Source organism: Sipha flava, unplaced genomic scaffold (genome assembly GCF_003268045.1).
Source record: "Sipha flava isolate LNK unplaced genomic scaffold, YSA_version1 44_pilon_pilon, whole genome shotgun sequence".
NCBI classification, from domain to species: domain Eukaryota; kingdom Metazoa; phylum Arthropoda; class Insecta; order Hemiptera; family Aphididae; genus Sipha; species Sipha flava.
The window spans coordinates 54953-78353 of record NW_020273203.1 but is presented as its reverse complement, the minus strand read 5'-3'; the positions used below and the strand labels follow the sequence as shown (position 1 = coordinate 78353).

Here is a 23401-nt window from a genome sequence, read left to right as displayed (position 1 = left end):
TGTTACGCGCTTTGATCCGGAACGGCCCCGTTATACTAATGACTGTATAATATGTGTATATATATATATTTATTTGTTTTTTTATGCAATATGTTTGGTTCTTTTTTGCGTACTATCGCTATAGGTGCATGTATGTTTTAATTGGATTATCTACGGACCCAAGAGGTGTAATCCGAACCAAATTGAAATAAAAGAGACAAAACGAATGAGTAAAATGTTGTCATGCGACCCAATCGATTTCTTATTACATATTAAATACTAACACTAACACAAACCACGTAGCTGTCAAATAGATTTATAAAATATGAACAAAGTATAAGTAGATGTATTGAGTCTAGGTTCTTGAAACTATGAAGGACTGAAAAACATACATACATATGGCGTTTAAGCTATTAGTTGTTATATACAAATAACAATAGGTAAATAGATACGGTTTAAAAAAATCCGTTGTAAAAATAACACACATAATGCACAATTTAATTTATTAAAAGAAGTATCAGTAATAAGCTAAATGGTATATGAAACAGCTCTGTACAGGAGAGAGAATTCTATCTAAATATAAACAATAAGTATAAAATTTCGATCTTCGTTTGTAATATTTTTGAAAAAAAAATATGAACACTAAATTATATTGACTTGTGTAACAGTAAATATGAAAATATATTTAAAGATTTTAGTACGTCAAATCTCTAAAATTTATTTTATACTTATTACTACATTTAATTTTATTTATTTTATTATTAATATTTTATTTTCAAAAGAATACCTTAACTGATAACATAATCTATTTTGTTATTCATTTTAACTATTGAATTATAATTTAAAAAAATCATCCACTAAATGTTTATAAATGTACATAATCAAATAAAGAAACGGAAATATCTTATTGTAAAGCTTAATGCATAAAATGATAAAACATATTTTATTATATAATTTTTGCAGTTAGAAATTAAAAATAATTTATATCTGCATAAATAATATGTTATTATTAATGGTATGCCATTACGCATCCAAGAACAAATAAATAAGATACATTTGAATCAGACGAATAAGTGTCAACATTTTATATTATTAATTACATTAGACAAACTACTATAGGAGAAATAATGCATTCCATAGAGTATCGAACTAAATATTTTATTTTATTGTGTTATTAATCTTTAGTTTAGACTTGTTCACTAAACTATGTACTCTTTGAAAATAGGACTCTTCAAGTAAATATAGAATTTATTCATTTCTTTATAGTATTTACATTTAAAGTCAACTATATATCTATACTACGAGTAGTTATGTATAATATCAAATCTATGTTCATTCCTAAAATTAAGAAAAAAAAACTTTTGTATAGGCCTCATTTTTTTTATACACATTAATTTATACAATTTTTTCATTTTAATGGAAATTGGAAATAAATACGTTGTTTTTTAATAATAATATATAAGTAGAGAACATAAATTTAATTTAACAAATAGAAAAAAATGATTGAAAAAAAATATACTTACTAATAATTATAAATATAGAATTCCAGAAACTATTTCAAATTGTTAAAAAACTATTGAAATTTATGACTTTCATTTGTTTTAATATATTTATTGTTTATTATATTCAATTTAACTTTCTATATGTTGTTTGGTAGTAAAATATTTTCATAAGTATAGAAATTGATCAAATACAGTTTATATCAGCTCAAAAACTAGCATATATATATATTTAAAAAATTAAGCAAATAGCAATCAGAAAGAAGTACTGTTCATGTTGCAAAGAATCTAAATCCTAAATTTTATTTTGCATATATTCGCATATTTTAGTGTTTTTAATATTTAGAGTATATTTTAGCAGTATATAGCTTTTAAATGTTATAAAATGGCAAATTATAACATACCTACTAATATATCTTATTGTATGCCACATATTATTTTTTTAACTGCATGGAGATCTAACAAATTATCTAGTATTTTTTAAGTATGCACCACTTTCTTCCATCGACGTATAGATAGAATGAAGCTTTTCAAAATATAAAAATTTGCAATCAAATAATCACCACAGATTTAAGTTTGAAAACATAAGAAAAAATAGAGAAATATTTAAATAATTTAAATTTATTGTTAACTCATATATTGTTCCACTTTATATGTTAGGCACATAACCAAGCATTGAGTTTGATTAATAACTTTCACAATAATGAAAACACATTTTTTACGTAAATACCACCAATAATAATAAATATGCCATATATGTCAATTTTTCAGTCAAATAAAAAAAACATTAAAGTTTATTTTAATGCATATTTAGTTCTTTTTCAAAGCATATTTGCATATTCTTCAGAGCTAGAAGTCCCTAAGCCTAATAAATAACTACACTGAATATTCTAGAATAATTACAATTAATTTAAACAATGTAAATCTATATATTATTAAACTTAACGTACTTTATTATTTTAAAAATTTGTATATTTACTCCTAACTTATTATACTTTACTTAGTATACCGACCTTCATAATTGTTTTTCAAATTCAAAAATTGATAATTGTTTTTAAATTTAATGATTCCATTGCTATATCTACCATGGCCAAATCAATTATTGTATTTACTCACTTACTATATTTATCTAAATTTTCAAAATTAAACAAGTGTATTAAATTTAAATACTAACACTAAATACCTATTTATATTATTCGAAACATAATTTTGAAACATATAACGAATAATTACCAAATATTTTACTCGCTAAAAATTTTATACGATTTAATACCTACAGCTATTTAAATTTATTAACTATATATTTAGTATTTAAACACGTTACTTAGTGTTGAAAGGTTATTGTTCTGTTTTAAATCTCTATAAAAACAATGTGCAAATGACGTATCAATAATATGTCTGGTAGTGATTGAAAAACTTTAGTAATTAGTTATTAATTGAAAATAATTTACATAGAAAATAATAAAAATAAAAAAAATACATTTTTCTCATTTAATTGTATATTTGTTTACATGTACTAATATATTATTAATCATACATTTAATAGGTAATATTCTAATAATAAGTATAAATCTATAAATAAATATTGAAATAAAATTATTTTTTCAATCTTAAATATTTTTATGAGCAATTAGAAATTTTAAAAGTTCTCACACTTTAGTAAACAGAGTTTCTCTGGAACAATCTTTTTTGATTTTTTTATTTATTATTATTATAATTACATGTAAATGAAGTAAGTGACCATCAAGCAATTTTAATCAAATATATAACCTAAAAAAAAAATTGTTTAAAATTGTTTTTTAGTTTTGGTCATATATATTATTAGATTTACCTAAGCAGAGCAAATGTTATCAAATATGTTAAAATTAATTTAAATTTTATATACATACACGTGCATATTATTTAAAACTTAGATATAAATAATAATAATATGATTTCATAAATGTAATAAATATGTTTAACAACTTTTAATTAATGAATAATTATAATTTAATGTGTTTTAAGTTACAAAAATACAAACAATAGTATGCTCTTATTATTACAATTTTGTTATCCCTAGTGAGTTTTCATTTAAATCTATGTATAGTAAAGAACAATACAATGCGATTCCTGAACATAAATATGTCCATTAAATAAATAGAAACATTTTAGGGTTTACGAGAGTGTAAAATAATGTGGTACCTGTACTATGTGATGAAAATGTAGAAGAAAATTAAGAGTTAACCTTTGGAAAAATATAATTATTTAGGAATATATAAATAGTACAGATTCATTGCTGATTTGTTAACCTATTTGAATAAATTGTGTTTACAAAACAATAACAAATCATTCTCATATTTGTTGGGTAAATTTAAAATTGATTGCTTACAAAAATTCAGTCATATAAAAAATATATAGAATTTTAAAATAAAATATTTAATCTTGAACGAGTATAAAATGATACTGTAATTACAAATTTAAAGCAAATCATCAATTGTAACCAGGATTTGTATACTTTATTAATACATAAGATATTAAAGTATAATAATTTATACTGATACAACTATCTATTTTTTTTTTGCACAACCATACGCTTGAAATTAAATCCATAAAGAAAATTTATTATTTTATATGAGTATTTCTGTGTGTATGTGTGTTTTATTTGCTTAAATATAATTTAGTATAATAATCAATGATATAATATGTAAATACAATTAACTATAAAAAATATAAATTAATCGTTTTTTAATTAAACACCACTCTTAAAATCACTGACACTGTTGTGAATGGAGAAAATGTTTTAGTTTATGCCGACGAGTCTCGCCTACACGCACACAAACAGGGTGTGAGCAAATAGGGGAGGAAGGTATAAAAGACTTGCGTTTACGATGTTGCAGGTCACTTTCGGGGCAAAAGCTCATTTTGACGATTGACTATCAGTGTTTGTGCAAATGCATAGTATAACCATGTATTCGAGACCACAAGTCGCATCAACGTGTTATTTATGTATGGTATTATTGGCAGTTGTTATAATATTTTCAGTGGATAACGGAGCAGCAAAACGTGAGTTATTAATTGTGCAATGTTAATTTTTGTATTAAAAATATAATGCCTCTTTATATTACAAAAGTGTTTTTAGTCGCACACATTTTGTTTCGTTTAAAACGTAAGAGTATTTTACAAACCGAGAAACATATAATTTAATATTCAATAGCCCTATACTTCTGAGATTTTCATCAATTATAAATCAAATATTATTATCAGTTATTTTTTTTTCATCAATCAAGATATTTGAAAAATCAATTATATTTTGATAATTTTGTTCTTCACATCTACATTTTTCTATCAAAACCAAATAAATAATGAAAAATGTCTTTCCCAATTTCGTATACGAATTCGTTGAAATTGAATATTCCCAAATAATGTATTATAATATTCACCAAATATATGTTTAAAAATAATTAGCCTGTTTACTGGTATAAATATATTTTAATTAATAAATAAGCTATTAAATAATTTATTTATGATTAAATGTTTTATAAAATTTTACAACTAATTTCAATAAAAATAATTAATCCAAATTTAATTTACAGCAATTAACAGTTACTATTTAAATACAATATTACGAGTAAAACCGAATAAAACAAAATAAATATTCTTCTTCTTCTTCTTATCCTTTGCCTTTCTACTAACTATTTGGTGCAAATAAAACAATATGAATGTTATATAAAAATACAAAGTAAATGGTTTAAATATTTTCAACAATTTAAAATGAAATACAAATTAATATTAAAATATTAAATAAAAATGTACCAATCCTTTTAAAATCTTATTTAATTTATAAGCAAAAAAAACCTATGAAAAAATGTGACATTAGGATATTGTTTTAAAATCTAAATAACACATATTTTTTATTTTTATTCAGGATGCATTGCATTTTTCAACTTAGATTATAATAATTGTAATTGGTATATTTACTCTATTTTTATCATCTTTTAATTATTATATTGTGTATTATTTTTTTTTTATACACAGTTTAACTATAGTTCAAAGCCTAGGAAATATTTTAGAAAAAATATATAAGGAAACTCCTAAATTATAAAAAAAAACCATACAATATACTACTCATAACAAAATATTTGCTATCATAATAAATATATTTTTAATGTATATATTCTGGTATATCAATCAACGATTATAATTATAGAAATCTAAAATAAAATTATTTTTTATGATAGTTCTTATTACCGTCTTAATCTTGATAATAATTGTTATAACTTATACTTTATTTTTCATAGTTTAAGTTAAATTTAAATTATGAATTTTCAAAATTCTTATTTATATTTTTATTTGACAATTAATATATTATAGTGCATTGTGATTTAGAAAAATACATTAAAACATTGAAATGTGTTCATTATAATATAACAATTACCTTTAGCAAATATGTGAAATCCAACAAATAATTACAATATTATAAGTGGAAAGTAAAAAGTAAATAATCCATTATTTTTTTTTTCTTCAAAGTCTTTAAAATCATGAAAAGTGGCAGCAATTAGTTTAAATACGATGTATTTACTTAATTTTAAAATATAAAATAAAATTAACAATTTATATATACTTATTATATATATATACTTATATATACTTACTATACTTATATATATATTTATATGTATTATGTATAAAGGTATTTATTTTAAATTTCCTAAACAAATTATAAATGTATAATATGTATAAGTTTATTATATAATGAACAAATATTTTCAAAAATGTTTCCTTGATCAAATAATAATGATCAGTAAAAGATATCGTGAATTACAATATATCATCGATTACAATTTTGAATTTATATAAGTGACCTTTTTTTATATAAAATAACTTTCTATCAAAAACTATAATTATAGCTCAATAATAACAATATAATAAACCAGTAATTTTAATTATATTTTTATGTATTTATTTAGATAATAAATGTACCTCATCTTCTTTTTTTGTATAAAAAGTATTAATTATTAATACTTAAAAATGTAGATAATTTTTCACTGACGTGATTTTTATAAATTATTATTTTTAATTTTTGTATTCCAAAATAATTTCAAATATATACGTAATATTTTATCTTAATTCTAAGTACTTTCAACCTTAACAGCACCTAATTTTTTCTATTAAGTAATAGTTACTTACAATTTCCAGTTCAAAATTGAAAAAATTCTAAAATTATATTATTAGTGGTTTTATTTGCTGAATAGCTACCAAATTATATACCAATGTAGACATAGGATATGGTTTTAAATGAAAAATGTTATTCTACTATATATTATATTACAGTCATATCTTTCATAACAATCAATTGGCCACGTGATCATTAAATTAGTATAAGATAATGTATACGAACCATAAAATACAATAAAAAATTTTATCTATATTTACAATAAAAATATGCCATTTTAAACTGTTAATTATTAAAAATAAAAAAAATTAAAGAAAAATGGTATTTATAAATAACTACAAATACACTTAATAATAAAACAATAATACAACTATCATAAATAATATTCATTTCAAGTACATATAAATCTTATACTTTAGTTTACTTCAACAACTCTAATTTATCAATTTAAAAAATTAAAAATTAATTATCTAAAAATACTTATTTTAATAAATCACCAAAGAAAATTATTCTCATTACAAATAAAATTAACTACTATTTAAAAAAAATGTACTTAAAAATGATGCGGTGTCTCATTGAAAACAAAATGCAAAAATTGATTATTTTAAAAATTAATTACTTACTAAATTATCCATTGTAACTTATAACAACAGTGGTAGTAAAAAAAAAATCGAGTTCGATCAATATATGTTTAATCTTCGACGTGTTGTTTTAGTTAAGTAATACGTATGAACAATTTACAATCTCAAAGTTCAGGATTACTGCTGTGAAAAATTTGTTTTTGTTCCTTTCATAGATTAATTAAGTTTTTGTTACACATTTATTTGTCCAATCAGGTTATCTGTTAAACTTTTTCAAAAATGTATTTATATTATTTTCGATCATAATAATAGTACCAACATTAATTTGTATTTTCTTAATATTTGTAATAGTTAAAAAATAACAATTGAAATAAAAATTAAATTAATTAATATTACATTTTAGATAATTCATTAGTATCGTAACGCTTTTTAAATAATATAACAGAATTACTACCAAATAACTTTATTAATATTAATATATTTTATTTAGAAAAAATAACTTAATAATTTAATTTTTTTTTTAATAAACATTATTTCACTGATAAGAACAGCAAATAAAATAAATATATAAGTAATATAAACCAATTATTTATAGAAAATAATATTTATTGAATGCAAAATATTAGTGTTTTTAATAATATAGCATTTTATAAATCAACAAGGTTCAGTATTAACTTTTTATTTATAAAAAATAAAGTAATCAATCCATGTTTATAATTTTATAGTTGTGCACATTATGTATACATATACTAAATATAGATATGTAAGAAAATTAATAATCGCTAAATATTTTATGACATTAATTTGGAGACATTTAAAATATGTACATTTTTACCACGCCAAAAACTTCCTATGCATTTTAAATAATTATAATTAGTATCTACCTATTCAATTAGTTTATTCAAGTCTCGTATTTTCTGAATCATTTATACATTATTTTTCATTAATTGTCTTTCATTTTTAAATTAAAAGTAATTAGATTCACAACATAAGTCTACTATAAAATGTCTTTGTCAAATTATCATAAAACTATAAATATACTCTGGACTATACCAATAATTAATCTTTCTATGTTTTCAGTATTTTTACTAATTATTTATTTTACATTAAAAATTCGTCATCGTTTCCGGAACTACAATATTCGTTTTGAGGGTATCTATTTCAAACATTTTAAACAATACCAAAAAATTTAGTTGACATTTTTTAACCCCAATTTTCTTCTTATAGTTTATTTATAAAATTCTAATTGACATTGCAAAATAGTTTTAAGTAAAGAAAAAGAAATATTAATAATAGTATTTTACGTGCTGATCACAAAATATCAAAATAACGTTATTCATACTATAATAATGATAAATCATAGTATAGAACTAAGTATCCGTAAAATAAAAAGTGCAAAAATGTCATGCAGTTTCAATTTATGACACGTATACTTATACTCAAACATGACATAAACCGTTATGCCGTGTAATGAATTATACAATTGTTATTTGATTCACTTCAACCTGAGTTAATAAATACTTCAGAAGATGTCATGAATAAACGTTTAAATGAATTATGGGACTTGACGATATAAGAATTCATTTGTTGAGGGAAAAATATGGCACGTGACAATTTTTATCACTACGCGTACCCTATGGACTTTAATTCCTTTGAATTATCTTTCTCGTGAAAAATGTATGTCTAATGTCCTTCTATTATGCAGAAGTAGCCGTTTGAAAAAATTGTTTTATTTTACTTTCACTGTTCAACGATAGTAGGGTAACACAAAAAAAAAACACTAGCATAGCTAACACTTGAATGGTAAAAATTTCATGATGTACAAAATACAAATCGCGTATAAATTGTCTGTCGCGTAGAATATACGGATTTCTAAGGATTTTACAACTATTTCTGACATATCGGATCTCAAAGATTTCTGCTTAACAGTCCTTTTTATAAGAACGTGTGTAATAATTTTATTTTCGTTTAGAATGAATTGTCGGTATAGGGAAATCCCTCAAAGATTGTAATTAATAATTAATTACTGCAAACAAAGAATCGTATCTATTAAAAATCAACACATTTAAAACATATGTACTCAAATTTATTAGAATTGTCTTAGAAAAAATAATTTACATTCAATAAAATTTTTATTTAAAAAAAATTAAATTATTGAGATTATTTGTGTATGCAATATTATTATTCAGTAATTATACATAGTGAATCAACTAATTTTAAATTTCAATTAATTAAATTTAAAATAATAACTTACTATAATTATTTGTAATTATTACTTTCACTGTTTCATTTACCTAATTTATGTATATATACTAATTATTAATTTATTAAAGAATACTCGTAACTTCTAAGCTAAATTTGAAAAACGACATGTGCTTACAAAAAGATAGCGTAAGGGTAAAAATATTAGATGGCCCAATATATAGTTTTGCAGTTGCCCATAAATGAAAATATAGTAAATGGCATACTCTTAGTTACATATTACCAAGAAACAAAATTAAAGTAAACTAAAAACTACGATTGGTGAAATTTTTGGTAATCTATATGAAAATAACGAATAATTGAAATAAAACCGAAATTTTACTTTTTTAATATATTTTTAAATTTCATAATAAAATATAAATCATAAATGAAATTAAAATAAAATAATAAATAATATATAATTTTCATTTGTTTTATTGAAATATATTTAAAATAATGTCAATAACTCGTTTAACCGATAAGTACAAATATTCTCTTAGCTTTAAATCAAGTAATTTATAAAAATATATAGTAATTATTTCATTGCCAATAACACATATAATAATTCTTATAAATGTTCAGTTCTGTTACAATTTTAAATACTGAAGGACTAGTTATTTAATAGTTAAAATACTTATTTACTGAAATAACATTAATAATTATTAAATTTATTTTTGTCATCATGAAATTAATGCATTTAATCGTTGTTCTTTATATTATCAGATTCATTAATAAATAATAACTTAATTGAGAAGTAATATAATATATTACCTGGATATTATCTTCATTCTTTGTCTTGTAAGATCATTCCGACCTTACCTCTATTATATTTGGCACCATACTTCGCAGCATATTGTATTTTCTTCTTTTTATTCCCATACAGTTAACTGTTTCATGTCGGCACACATAAAATCCATTTTCTCCCGTGAATTCACATTCAAATACTTTTTGGATATCTTTTACATTGATAACCAACAATAAACCCATTGCATATTAATCACTATATATCCGACAGTCATATTTTACGAATTCCATGCTTGAATGTATAAAATCCTATTTAATTATACCTTTTGTGGCATTTAAAATAATAATGTTACTGTCATACATAGTGCATATTTTTCGTCATTGGTGATAAATTATTTCTTAAATATTAGTTATGTATATTAATTTTTATAGTTCATCTAAAATAATATATATACATATATGGTGTATATGTATTAAAAGTTGTTAAGATATTCAATAGTTAATATAACACAATTAAGCAAGAGTGAACTGAGGCTCCAAATGCCCAGGTGGGTATAAATTTTACAAACTAACAAACAAGCGACTATTGTTACATGAGCAATTATAGCTTGAGGCCCAAACATAAAATTTCTGGAGAGCCTGGTTGAGTATGGCCACCTACCCGCCTTGTCGGACTGCTCCTGCAATTAAGTTGATTCATATTGATATCAACAAGTAATATAAAAACAAATTTAAGGAAATTTATGTTTTTTCCGTAATTGTATAACTCATCCTATTAATTATTTAAATGGCATATTTATATCATAATTTCAAACTTAAGTCAATAATAATAAATTATATGTCTCATAAAATGAGGTAAATATAATTAATGTTTTTTTAAAAAAAAAAAAAAAAAATGATACATAATTTTTAAAGCTGAAATTTGAGTTTTATTACTGTTATTTAATATATTTTAAATCAATCAGAATGTAGAAAGATCAACATTATTTATGATTTTTAATTTAAATATCAACGTGGTAGTGTTATGATAACAAATTAAAACTATTTTAAGATACACCTACTGTTAAAATAATTAAAAATCTAAATTTTTTCCATAATTTATATAAATTAAAAAAAAAGTTTTTTTTCTTTAACTCGTTATATTAAACCTCAGAATTTTTAATCACGTTTTGTTCTTCAAAGAAAGACATCGTTTTGCCCCTCCTCCTTGCTGAGACCTCTAATATAATAATAATATGTTAAGTTGTCTGTTTTTATTATACATTATTGAAACCATAACTTCCTAGCTTTACAAGTTTTTAATTTTATCCTAGCCTAAATTAATAAACAGTATATTAGTATTTATTAATCTGGAAAATAAATTTAAACAAAATTATACTTCTCATAATAAAGTTTTTTCGAATTTAATTATATTAAATAATGCCGCATTACACTGTCATACAATTAAGTTAAATTAAAATGTTCAATAACATTTTAAACTAAAAAATGTCACTTTTAATAATTATCTTAGACGTTTCTTCATATAGGACAATATGTATATATATAACTTGTCATTATTCGTGTTTTTCAATTAAAATGAAACGCTTAACTAGAAGAATTAATATTTGAATACAACTATATAAGCTGTAAACGCTTGTGGTACATATAGTTTAACAGTACTATTGCATCTTATTGAAATCATAATGTCTGGTTAATTTATTATAATCAAACATTTTAATTATAAATTGGTCAATAATTTCAAGATTTAGAAAACTTATTTTACGATATTGATATTTTTTTTTTCAATATTAATAAACGTTTTTATATTAGAAGAAATACATAAAATAATGTAATTATCAAAACTTAAAATGAAGGTTTTAGTCAAATATATATTTCTAAGTATATTCCATGTCAACTATTATTTTTTCCAAAACATAAACATAATAGCCAATCATAAAAATATATGGTATTATAATACATAAAATGAAAAAAAAAGTGTGTATGAAAAAAATAAACAGGAGAAAAAATGTATATAATATGTAAGTTCAATGGTAAATGCAATTGTAGGGTACCCACCGTATATCACGTTCATGTAGTATATTACAATAAAAATTATTTTAGTTTTTAGATACAAATTTCATTAAATAAAATGTAAAATAAAATACTTTTTATAAAGATATATATACTATAGGCATTCAATACTATTTGTCTATATTTCAATGATACTAACATAATAATAAAAAAATTTATTCAATATTATACTGGTATAATAACCAAACATTTTTTAATAAATTCTTTTGCTTATTGTTAATTATGAGTTTATTTTTAATTAAATTTGACAGTCATATGTATTTATATTTAATTTAAAATATTATTTTGCATGATAAAGAAGTCAATGTCACATACCGGTTGATAATCATTTATATACCCGTACTAAAATTTAAAAAAAAATGTTTTTAAAACTTAAATATCTTCATGGAGTAATTATATATTATTATTTATAGTTTCTAAAATCGATAAATATTCATATACGGCAATTGTCTCGTACACATTTTTTGTAATAAAAGATATTAAATTCTAAGACACTAAAATCAATAATTACTTTAGTAATATAAGTAATTATAACTTATTATAATTAAAATTAGTAAATAATAATAATATAAATTGTACTTAAAAATAGATACAGAAATAGTCACAAATGTTAATAAATAGATAGATTTCATTAATGATTTCACAATTTTTTCATAGCTTTTTCCTATATTGAAAATTGTAAGCCATACCATGAAGAAATTAAATATTTGTGCAATTGATATAATTTACATATATGTTTTTTAAATTTTCACATTAATTTTGATACATTTTTTTTTTTTTTGTGGTGATTATAAAATAACTATAAAATAGTTACAGCAGTATTTTTGAATCTATAATATTTTTTTCTTTTCGAAGCTCTTAAATCAATTTTTAAATTCAGTAGCATCCTTAGGATATTTAAATAATGAGATCTAAAAAATATTGTTGCAAAAATAAGCCATAATTTCATTATTTCTATAATTTTAAATTTAAAATACAATAAAAATATATAAATATAAATATTACATTCACAAATATAAGGCAGTATATCATTTTTTCTGTATTTTTTAAAAGAAAGTCATGGAGGATCTATCTCCAATTTCCCACTCCGTGTAAGAACACTCATATCTAAATTAATAGATTGAATGAATCGTAAACTTAAAAATATCTAATATACTCTTCTTTCAAAAATTAAATTATATATATTTCCATTGACGTGCTCGTATATATAAAATTCAAAAATTATATTTAAAAAATGTAAAAAAAATCCAAATTAGTACAAGTTTTGAGCGACCATTAATCACGCGAAAAACCATGGCATGAATTATTTCCCATAAACAATTGATGTATAATCTAAAAAAATATGATACTTATTTATAATAAGTAATAATACAAAATTTAATATTGATAATGATTTTATTTAAATATAACTATTTACTACAACTTCACTTGCTTCATTTACAGGTATCTCAAAAATTTTGAATCTTTATCAAATAATTGAAATCCAGTTCTAATATTTTTTAGCATGACTGATGTGATAATAATTAATGAAATAGCCTTTATATTATGTACATTTTAAGAATAACATACATAACATCGTCATGTATATTATTATATATTCTGTATTCTTATATCATTAGTTGCTTAATCTAAAATAATATAACTTAAAATTTATGATTTTTATACTTCACATGAAATTAACCTAATTTTAAAATCATAAATAAACTTATCAATACATATGATATACTTAAATGTACGAAATGTATACCTACCTACAACTTTGATTTTTTAAATTATGAAAATACCATTTCTTAACATCATTATTATAACTATTACTTTGCAATATAGCCCTTAACATGTTTTTTTTAAATAATTTAAGTTGTCTTTAGAATAATCACAGTTTCGTTCATAATGTTTTAACATCAATGTATTTCAAAAATGTATATATTAAGTATTGAATAATATCGTAATAAATTCCTAAACATTTATTATAAAGTCTACTACATATTATTATAATAAAGTTTGTAATGTAAACTACATAAATATATAAATTAATCTCTCTGAAAAAGTACAATATTATGCTTAATAAATATATGCTTAAGTGCTTTTTTAATTTAGCTTCCGTTATAACAATATTACACTCTTCACTGGTCTTTGATTTTAACTGGTGTTACGTAATATACCATAATAGCCACAATTCTTCTTATTTGGTTTAATTTAATTGTTTGTATTTAGTGGTATTTTAATTAACCATTATATTAAAATAAAATTAAAATATTTATTCATTACAAATTATACCACCATATTTTGAAATTATTACAATCATGATTAGTTTCCACTGGTCACCTTTGTAGTTTGTTCAATAAGTTTCTTCTGATTTCTGATATTTACGTAGTGATTTTTGGTAATACAAATTAAGGATTCAGAAGAATCCATTAATGGCACAGTAATAATATTTAAGAAAATGATGTAAAAAGTAGACATTAAAATACACGTTATAATTAGAGAAAGGTTACGATTTAAATGGAATAATAAATGATTCGGAAACATGCAATAATATGCTCAGGGACATTAAACAGTTTTTTTAATATATTGTCTGAACGTTATTAATAGTGCGACAAAATCAATTTTGATTTCAATAAGCATATAATATTTTCAATGGCGAAAATGTATAAAAAATAATTTTTCATTATTGTTTAACCTCGTACTAGTCTAATTTTATTGTAAATAGAACAAAATGCAAAACGGTTAACTTGTAACTAGTAGTCTTAGTAATTTTAATCTATAATCGTTAAAATATATATTTCTCTTAAGATCCATACATGCTGATTATAAAATTACTGTACTATTAACATAAAAGCGTTAAAATGCTAAATAAATAATTTTTTGATTTGAAAACAATTTGTATTGCACGGTGATAAACAAATAGTATTTGAAATTGGATATCGATTTTGTAAACCTGATTCATGTGAAAATTATAAAATCGATTTTATAACACGCTATCTTCTTTATATCTTACTTATTGCAACATATCAATTCAAAATCTATCCTTGACGATCATTCATAGTCTCCGTGTAGATAAAATCGAAATTCTTCGGGGAAGATCATTATTTAATGGCTATTTTTTTTCTAGATTCAAATTTTAAATATACATTTTGTAAATACTAATACGATTTGCATGATCATCGTTAACTAGAATTATTAAAAGTGCCTATATAAATGTGTATGACTCGTCAATAACGACGATTACCCAGAAAATGGACAAAATTACATAATATTATGAATAATTTTTGTAAAATGTATGGTTTTTTTTTTTTGGTCTTGAAAATGTAGAAATGTCTGCTCCGACTACTTAGGCTATTAGCATTACATTTATTTGTATTTTATATTTTATGCTACGTTTAAATGTTTGAGAAAAAAAAATACCGTTTTAAATTAATTATTTAGTTGATTATGTATATTTCAATTTTTGCTATATTAGGTTTAGTATTTTGATTAACTTGAAAAATTCAGGAGCGCGTAAAAGTTGGAAAATATATCGTTTTCTTATATTTATGTATGTGAAAATATTTATATGCTATTAATCCCGGTGAACAGATTGCTAGTTTGGCTTGTTTATCTGCACTTTCATTGCCGATTATTCTTGTGTCCAGGTATCCAGATTAAAATAATGTTATTGTCTTTTTTTTGTTTCTTCTAATCGATTTTGAATTTGTATTGTAATATCACTAGAATTAAATTTGTTTTTTATACTAATGAAGAAGCTTAACGAGTTACATGCTATGAAATATTTTTCATTTTCGTTTTTGTTTATATACTTTATGGCTAGTAGTATAGTTACTACTTCAGCTGTATAGAATTATAGTACTTTACTACTTAAATATAGTACCTATAGAATATGTTGTTGGTAATTTTAACGATGGTTGTGCATTGTTTTTTATTATGGATATTCCTACCCCTTCGTTGCTTTTAGAGGCATCAGTATACGATATCTATATACCTACGTATATTTTTATACATGTTCTTTTTATGTATATCTTTACATATTTATTATTTATACTCGTATATTTTTCGTATGTTTTTTGGAATTCGTTTAGAAACTCATGAGTTATTTTCAGGAAAGTTTTCTTGTTTATATATACTTATATGGTCTTATATATTAATCTAATTATATAGGTACTTATTTAGATTCTGGAATCAAGGAAGCTATTGATTTAAGTATGATATGTGTTCTTATTTTTAATTTTTTAATTTGTTATTTTTGTTTAAAAGATTTTGACCAGGAGGATTACTCCAATTATTACAACCATGAGAGGTTTCTAATTGTGAATTTTGTCTATAGTTTGTATTTTGAGGAGAAGGTAATTTTACGATATTTTCAATAGCTTTCATAATAACTGCAAAAAAAAAACTGACGAAAAATAAAAAATAACAATATTTACTGTATCTTGGTTTTGAACAAAATCAATTTTACATTGTAAATCGAAAAAATTAATTTCTTTCAGATTTAACATTTTTACTGGATATTTATGTCATTGTTCACGATTGATAATTTTTAAATGATTCAATTTATTTTTAACTATTTATAAATATTTTAAAAATTCACTTACCACTCACAAACACACACACACACACACACACACATACATAAATATAAATCTACACCCATCTACACGTTCACACACACAAACATTCATGGGTCCACATATATACCCAAAAGTTCAATTTTGGGATGATTAGGGGTAATCCCCTAGTTTTATTTGACTCTCACATTTTTTATATTAATTCATCCATAATCAATACCTCATAAAAAAAAAAAAAAAATGTTTACATATACGATTATATATATGACATATACACTCACTTCGACAGGCACCCTCATAGCCATTGACGTTTAACATACATATCCACATACGCACTCTTACAAACACCCACTGACCCACACACACGCCCGCATACACATACCAGCACAAATATATACTCACACACCCTCTCATTCAATATCTTTACACTGTGTAGGTATACCATCTAATATGGTGGAAATGAAAATGTAGAATTAAAGTATACATTTTCAGATCCAATCCATCTGTTATAATCCTATATGTATGGTTCCGAATCCATATAATAAATAATAAATAAGTTATAGAGTAAATTGTTTTACCACGCGATTTACCGGCATATATTGATGAATAACTAAATTAGATTTTGAACGATCCAAACATGTATATAAAAATTGCATGCTCTCTTAGCATTTTTCTTAAAATGTCGATAAAATTATTTTAGCTTAATAATGTAATACAAAATTCCTCACACATGCGTCTTACTGAAAATTAAAAAAATATTTTATGAGCATTTTATTGTTAAATGTTAACAAAACCAGAGAAAAATCATGAAATTCCGTAACTTTTTATTGTTAAAAGTGCGTAAAACTTTCAACTATCTTAATATTTATGTCTTTATAACCTTATTAGAAGATTTTAAAAAATTATCTTTGTAAGCAGTAAAAAAGTTTTGTAGACGTTAAAAATAAACATTTTAAAGAAATCGGGTAGTTCAACAAATTTTAACTATTTTATTTTATTTCATTTTTTTATAATTAAACCTACGATATTATAGCCGATTTTGTGGTATTAATACTAATAGTAATAAAACAATTATTTCATTTATTCATCTACCAAGATGCCTTTTTCTCTTTTTTTGCAAATGTTAGTTATACTATTAAATTAACTATAGAAATATAAACTGATTTTCCCGTACTCTTTCATCCAGAACCGTTTTTTCAAAAGTAATGGTAAATTCAAAAGGCCAATTCAGCAGTATCAATAATTGAAATACAGATAATTTTATATTATATAATTATCATTATATATTATATTAATTTTATATATTATTATCACTAACCTGAATTTCACCTGGCCGTAATCTCACTTGATATAGTTATAGATATAGATATAAGTTTTTGCTCTTATTTTTATTTATTCTAAAATGAGTGTTATTTCATAGAAAGCATTGGAGGTCCAATTCCTAAAATTAACCCCAGATGAGACCACAATGGAGTAGATAAGTCTAAAATAGTTAAAAATATTACAAAATATATAATTGATCGAGCATTTATAGACGACATCGTCTAAATACGCAAAGAGTAAACCGAATTCAGCTTAATGTTATTACGCATGCCATTCAAACCATAACTCGGTACTGTTAATTAAAATTAAAAAATCCTCCGGTCAAAACAGCTCTGGTACATAGTTGTACCTATATATGAACAAAATATAATAGGGTATAAAAATACATTTTGAGATTTGTCATAAAAAATTTAAAAAATGATTGCTTAAAAAATCCGAATTTAAGGTTTTTTTTTCATATGGCAAATTTAAGGTAACCCGTTTATATAGTTGGCTCGCGTAATTACGGAACACACACACACAAACACTTTTTTACACCTTCGTTCACATTCACGTATACAAGCTCACACAAGTTCTGTTATTTTATATTCAGTGCTCAGAAAACACGTGCCCTTTCTGACATAAGCTTGTATAATGAGGTATACACTATACTCGCGCTCGTAACGTATATAATATATAATATCTAGACTAGTTGATCCGATTAAAATGCTCGGAGGGCAAGCCTGTTTTTGTATTTTGCATGTGACAAACGCTTATGTGTTACATGAACACACACGCATACACTTGGTGCATGTAGCGGTGTACGCTAACAATGAAAAGGGATTGAATTCTGAAAATAACTCGGCGCGCCTTTGAAAAACATACACGCACACGTCGGTTAAAACAATGGATTCAATGGCATAACAATGTCGAGTAACGATATTCACAACTCGGTGCTCCCGTCACCCCTTTGTATTATTATTATTATTACGCCTAATTAAATTCACCAAAAACGAGAGAGAAATGATCTGGCAAATGCGACGTAAACTCCATCGTATTATATTATTGATACATAATTGGGGGTGGATACGTATTTATATCGCCCTCTCCACCTTTATATGTGTATATTATTATAGAGAACTGCAATGACATATTATCATAATAAGTAAAATCCACTCTATATACTCGACACGCGGGTTCGATGCACGAACATTATCATTTATTCGGTCGATTTCGACGCTGTTTTTTATTAGTTTTATGGCCATTCTCTTTTCATAATTGATATGTGTGCTACAACAATAAAACCCAAGCATTTGCAACAAAGACAACCGTTTCTTTTTTCATTCCCAGGGTATCTTTAGATATTTTCTGAAAACGTAAACTTATAAAAAAATCGAAGCAATACTTTATAAGGGGAATTATAAGTCATTTAAGTTTAATGCAGCAAATTATGGAACTGTGTATTTATATTACTCGAGTAAGTAATAATCACACACGCGCGTCCTCTTTTTTACCGTTTTATAAATACAAAATTACAGTTTATTTGATTTCACAAACATTCATTGAATCGTACATCATACTCACAACAAATAAAACGACCAAAACTTAAAAATGATGAATAAAATATTATAATACGATAAATGGATAACCCACGATTAAACTACATTTTTTTTTCAACAAGTTAATCGTCGCTTAAAATGTTTAATGCATTATTATATTATTATTGTAGCTGATACGCATAAATTCATGGTTAACATTTTAATTAATTGTACAAATAACTTCAATAGCTTCGCAGAGTAACGTATTGCAAATTAGTAAACGTTGCACCATTTTCATCTAAATTAATTAACAAAACGTAAAAATGGATGATATGATGACATGATACATTCACAGGAATGAGTGCATTAATGTTTATTATAATATTCGTCAATTATAACGGGATATTGGTCGATACATACATGCCAATATTCCACTTTCATATTTTAAATTGATGTACTATTTGTATGTATAATACTATCTTGCGTATTTTTAATAAAATCGATCTTACTGGAAATGCTATCCTTTTCGTGAAAAGTAGATCATTATTTTTATTTTTCAGAGTTTATATATTTTATATTACGAATTTCAATAACATCAAATATTGTACATCATTTTTTTTAGGTGGGTGTGCTATGTTTGGTCATTCCTGTTATGGCGGCCATGGAAAACGGTCATTTCAAATACCCATGCAACAGCCTGCGAGAGATTGGCTTGCTTCAAAAGAAGACGACACTCAGATTGATGATGCCATCAACAAATATTTTCAAATGAAGGCATCCTCACCGCACTTTACACCGTTTTGGCAAAAATGGGTGAGCATCAATTATTTTAATATGTTTTATAGAAAAACAAATAAACATTAATAATAGGTATAAATACAAGTATATAGGTAACACCTATATTATGAAAAAAACTTCACGTAATCGTTGAGACTTTTTTATCATAACACTATTACGTTGCTTGAATATGTTGAAAATTATGACAAACTATTTAAACTTATATAATAAATAAATATCATGTAATTTTCTGTTAACTTCAATACTATCGTAAATAAAAAAAATCAAGTAACAATATTATATACGTGCAATGGCGTATTCAGAAGAGTTAAATGTCTTGGATGGGACTTATGGAAGTTAACAAGTTCTAACGGGTGGTGTTTGTTTAATTTAATCATTAAACATTTACTTTATTTTAGTTTCTAAGGGCTTGACGATGTTTATAAGCAACTATTCTTTACTTAACTTTTCCTTTTTAATTTGACCTCAGATATAATCAAACATTAAATTCGATTATTATAGTTTAGTCGTATTTCAAACAGTTTATATATATATATATATATATATATATACATTGTTATGATTCCTTTATAGTAATTGTCTCACTGTAACATCTATAAAACGCACATGAAACATTTAATGTAATAATGTAGCTAATTACACAGAAATTATAAAAGCAATAACCATTGGCTTTACATTTTGACGATCCACAAATTAATGAAATTGTAAATATGGGTTGTAATCGTAATTTGCCTGGTTTCATTTTTATATAAATTATAAAATTAATTGTATGTTAGTTAACAAATCATTAAGATGCACAAAGCTACATTGAGCGGACTAGAGATGGACGGGTGTATTTGAACAGATTTAAGGCACCACCAATCTTAATTAAGCTACGTCACTATATACATAGTTTGGTTATTTATACGTATACTTTATACATATTATATTTATATTTTACTTATAACAACTAAAATTTGAATACTAAACGTGTGTGTATGTGATCTATTTTAGGTACAAGTATACAACGATCGCAAAAATGAACATCCTAGCAACGACGACCACATATAAAGACGGAACCAATCGAGAAATTAAATACTTTTTGTTCTCTTAATTCGGACATATTCTTATTACCGTTGGACATATCGATTAGACTTAAAAAAAAAAATAAAAATAAATAAATATCCCTCCTCAGACAAACATTTTCCTCTTACTATATTTTATAATAATGATTGCGCTGTTGATTATACAATAGCATAAATATGAAATTCTCAATACAACTATGACGTACAATTATACTATATAGTAATGGAATATATTGGTTAGGTAAAATTATTTTATTGTTCGATCTGCAACTAAACTTTGTGTGAGATTTTCAGTTCATCAAACTTAAAAAATAAAGTAATATACAACTATTAATATTTTCCCGACTCAACAGGTCTTGTAAACTTTTACTTGTTCCTCTAAAACAAACACTAAATGCAACTCCGTAAATCTTATTTTGAATCGAAAAAATAATAATAGTATCATTATATTATCTTTCAATACAAAATACTTGTTCAATAAATAATTTGAATATGTATATATAATATAATATAATATATATACAATTATATAATTTATTTTATAACTTAATGTTGTAGTTGATCGATCTCAAATTTTTATTTTACAAATTAACAATCAATTGCTGTCAATATGCGAATCGAATTCAAATATATCAAAATATTATAAAACCTTGCAGTATGTTTTTCATTCTATTGAGTGTTTTATAATGTTTATTTTTCACTTTTTCATATATATTTTACTTTTTACTTTTTTTTCTATTGGTGGTCAAACTCGGCAAATGTACAATACAATAATCGAAATTGTAAGTTTAACAATTTTATAAAATATGTTTAACAATAGATGACCAAATTGACTGCGAGCATTAAAATACAGTTATTGATCAATCATTTAACGGTAATGTACAACAGGAAACACTCTTGTGTGTGTATAAAAATGTAATAAACTGATGTGAACAAACTAAATTCCTATCGATATCAAAATTCATCTGAAACTCGAAGTTGCTTGCGCCAACAGGTAAACGCTTCTCTCAGGGGATAGTGTTACAACCGCCTTCCGACCATCCCCCGGTAACTCAATGATAACGACACGTGGCCGGCCAGTTATGACAATGTTTTAGACTCGACACACGCGGTACACCTATACGTGTGTCAAGAAACGACCATCGAACACGTGTGGGCCTAAATGATGATGCTAGATATAAAAGAGCACAACGCGTTGTTTTCATGCAATGAAAAACAAATTAAAGCAGTAGTGTATATATTATAGTGTGAAATGATCGCAGTGCTGTATGTATATTCATACACAATGTGCAACCAACGTAGCCTGTAGGCAGTTGATTAATATTTAAATAATTTTATTAATATTAATTGATTTTCTATTTCATTTCCAACACGGTGTTGTGGACAAAGGATACATGTTTGGCTATTCGGATGACTCATTAAATACCATGTTTTTTACCCTGAAAAATTTAAATGGACGTCATTATAGAAAAAACAAAGTAACGCGATAACAGGATAAATGAATATGGTGACTTAATCGATCGTCCATGCGTTGCTCAATACGCCTATGCAATAGCATCATTTCAGTTTTTTCTAGAATGTGGCAGTCGACTTACTCTTATTAAATTTCCGATTAAAATGCCGATTAACGAAGAAGGAAGGTACGTCAATCCAGTCCAAAAGTATAATGATTTGTACTTTGTATATAAGTATCCGTATATTTTCATTTTCTGATTTATAACATGTACCTACTTTGAACAATGGCTTTATAAAAGACGTATTTATATGAGTATTTTGATGATGTACCGACTTTGGATTAGCTGAACTCTAAACCAGTGGTTTTTAACGGGGGTGATACCATCCCCTTGGGGGAATTTCGGTTTCTCCGGGGG

General features: G+C 23.9%; 1 protein-coding gene across 1 annotated transcript; it reads left to right on the top strand.

The window, feature by feature from the left end:
* Positions 1-4269: 4269 nt before the first annotated feature.
* Positions 4270-21984, top strand: LOC112689523. The gene is made up of 3 exons (XM_025563281.1): positions 4270-4520; positions 20291-20481; positions 21460-21984. The coding sequence occupies exons 1-3, from the start codon at positions 4409-4411 to the stop codon at positions 21514-21516; spliced, it is 360 nt and encodes a 119-aa protein (XP_025419066.1). The 5' UTR covers positions 4270-4408; the 3' UTR covers positions 21517-21984.
* The last annotated feature ends 1417 nt before the right edge of the window (positions 21985-23401 follow it).

Coding starts and splice junctions, on each gene's coding strand:
- LOC112689523 (XM_025563281.1), top strand. CDS start 4,409: ATGCATAGTATAACCATGTATTCGAGACCACAAGTCGCATCAACGTGT. Junction 4,521..20,290: donor GGATAACGGAGCAGCAAAAC/GTGAGTTATTAA, acceptor CATTTTTTTTAG/GTGGGTGTGCTATGTTTGGT. Junction 20,482..21,459: donor CACCGTTTTGGCAAAAATGG/GTGAGCATCAAT, acceptor GATCTATTTTAG/GTACAAGTATACAACGATCG.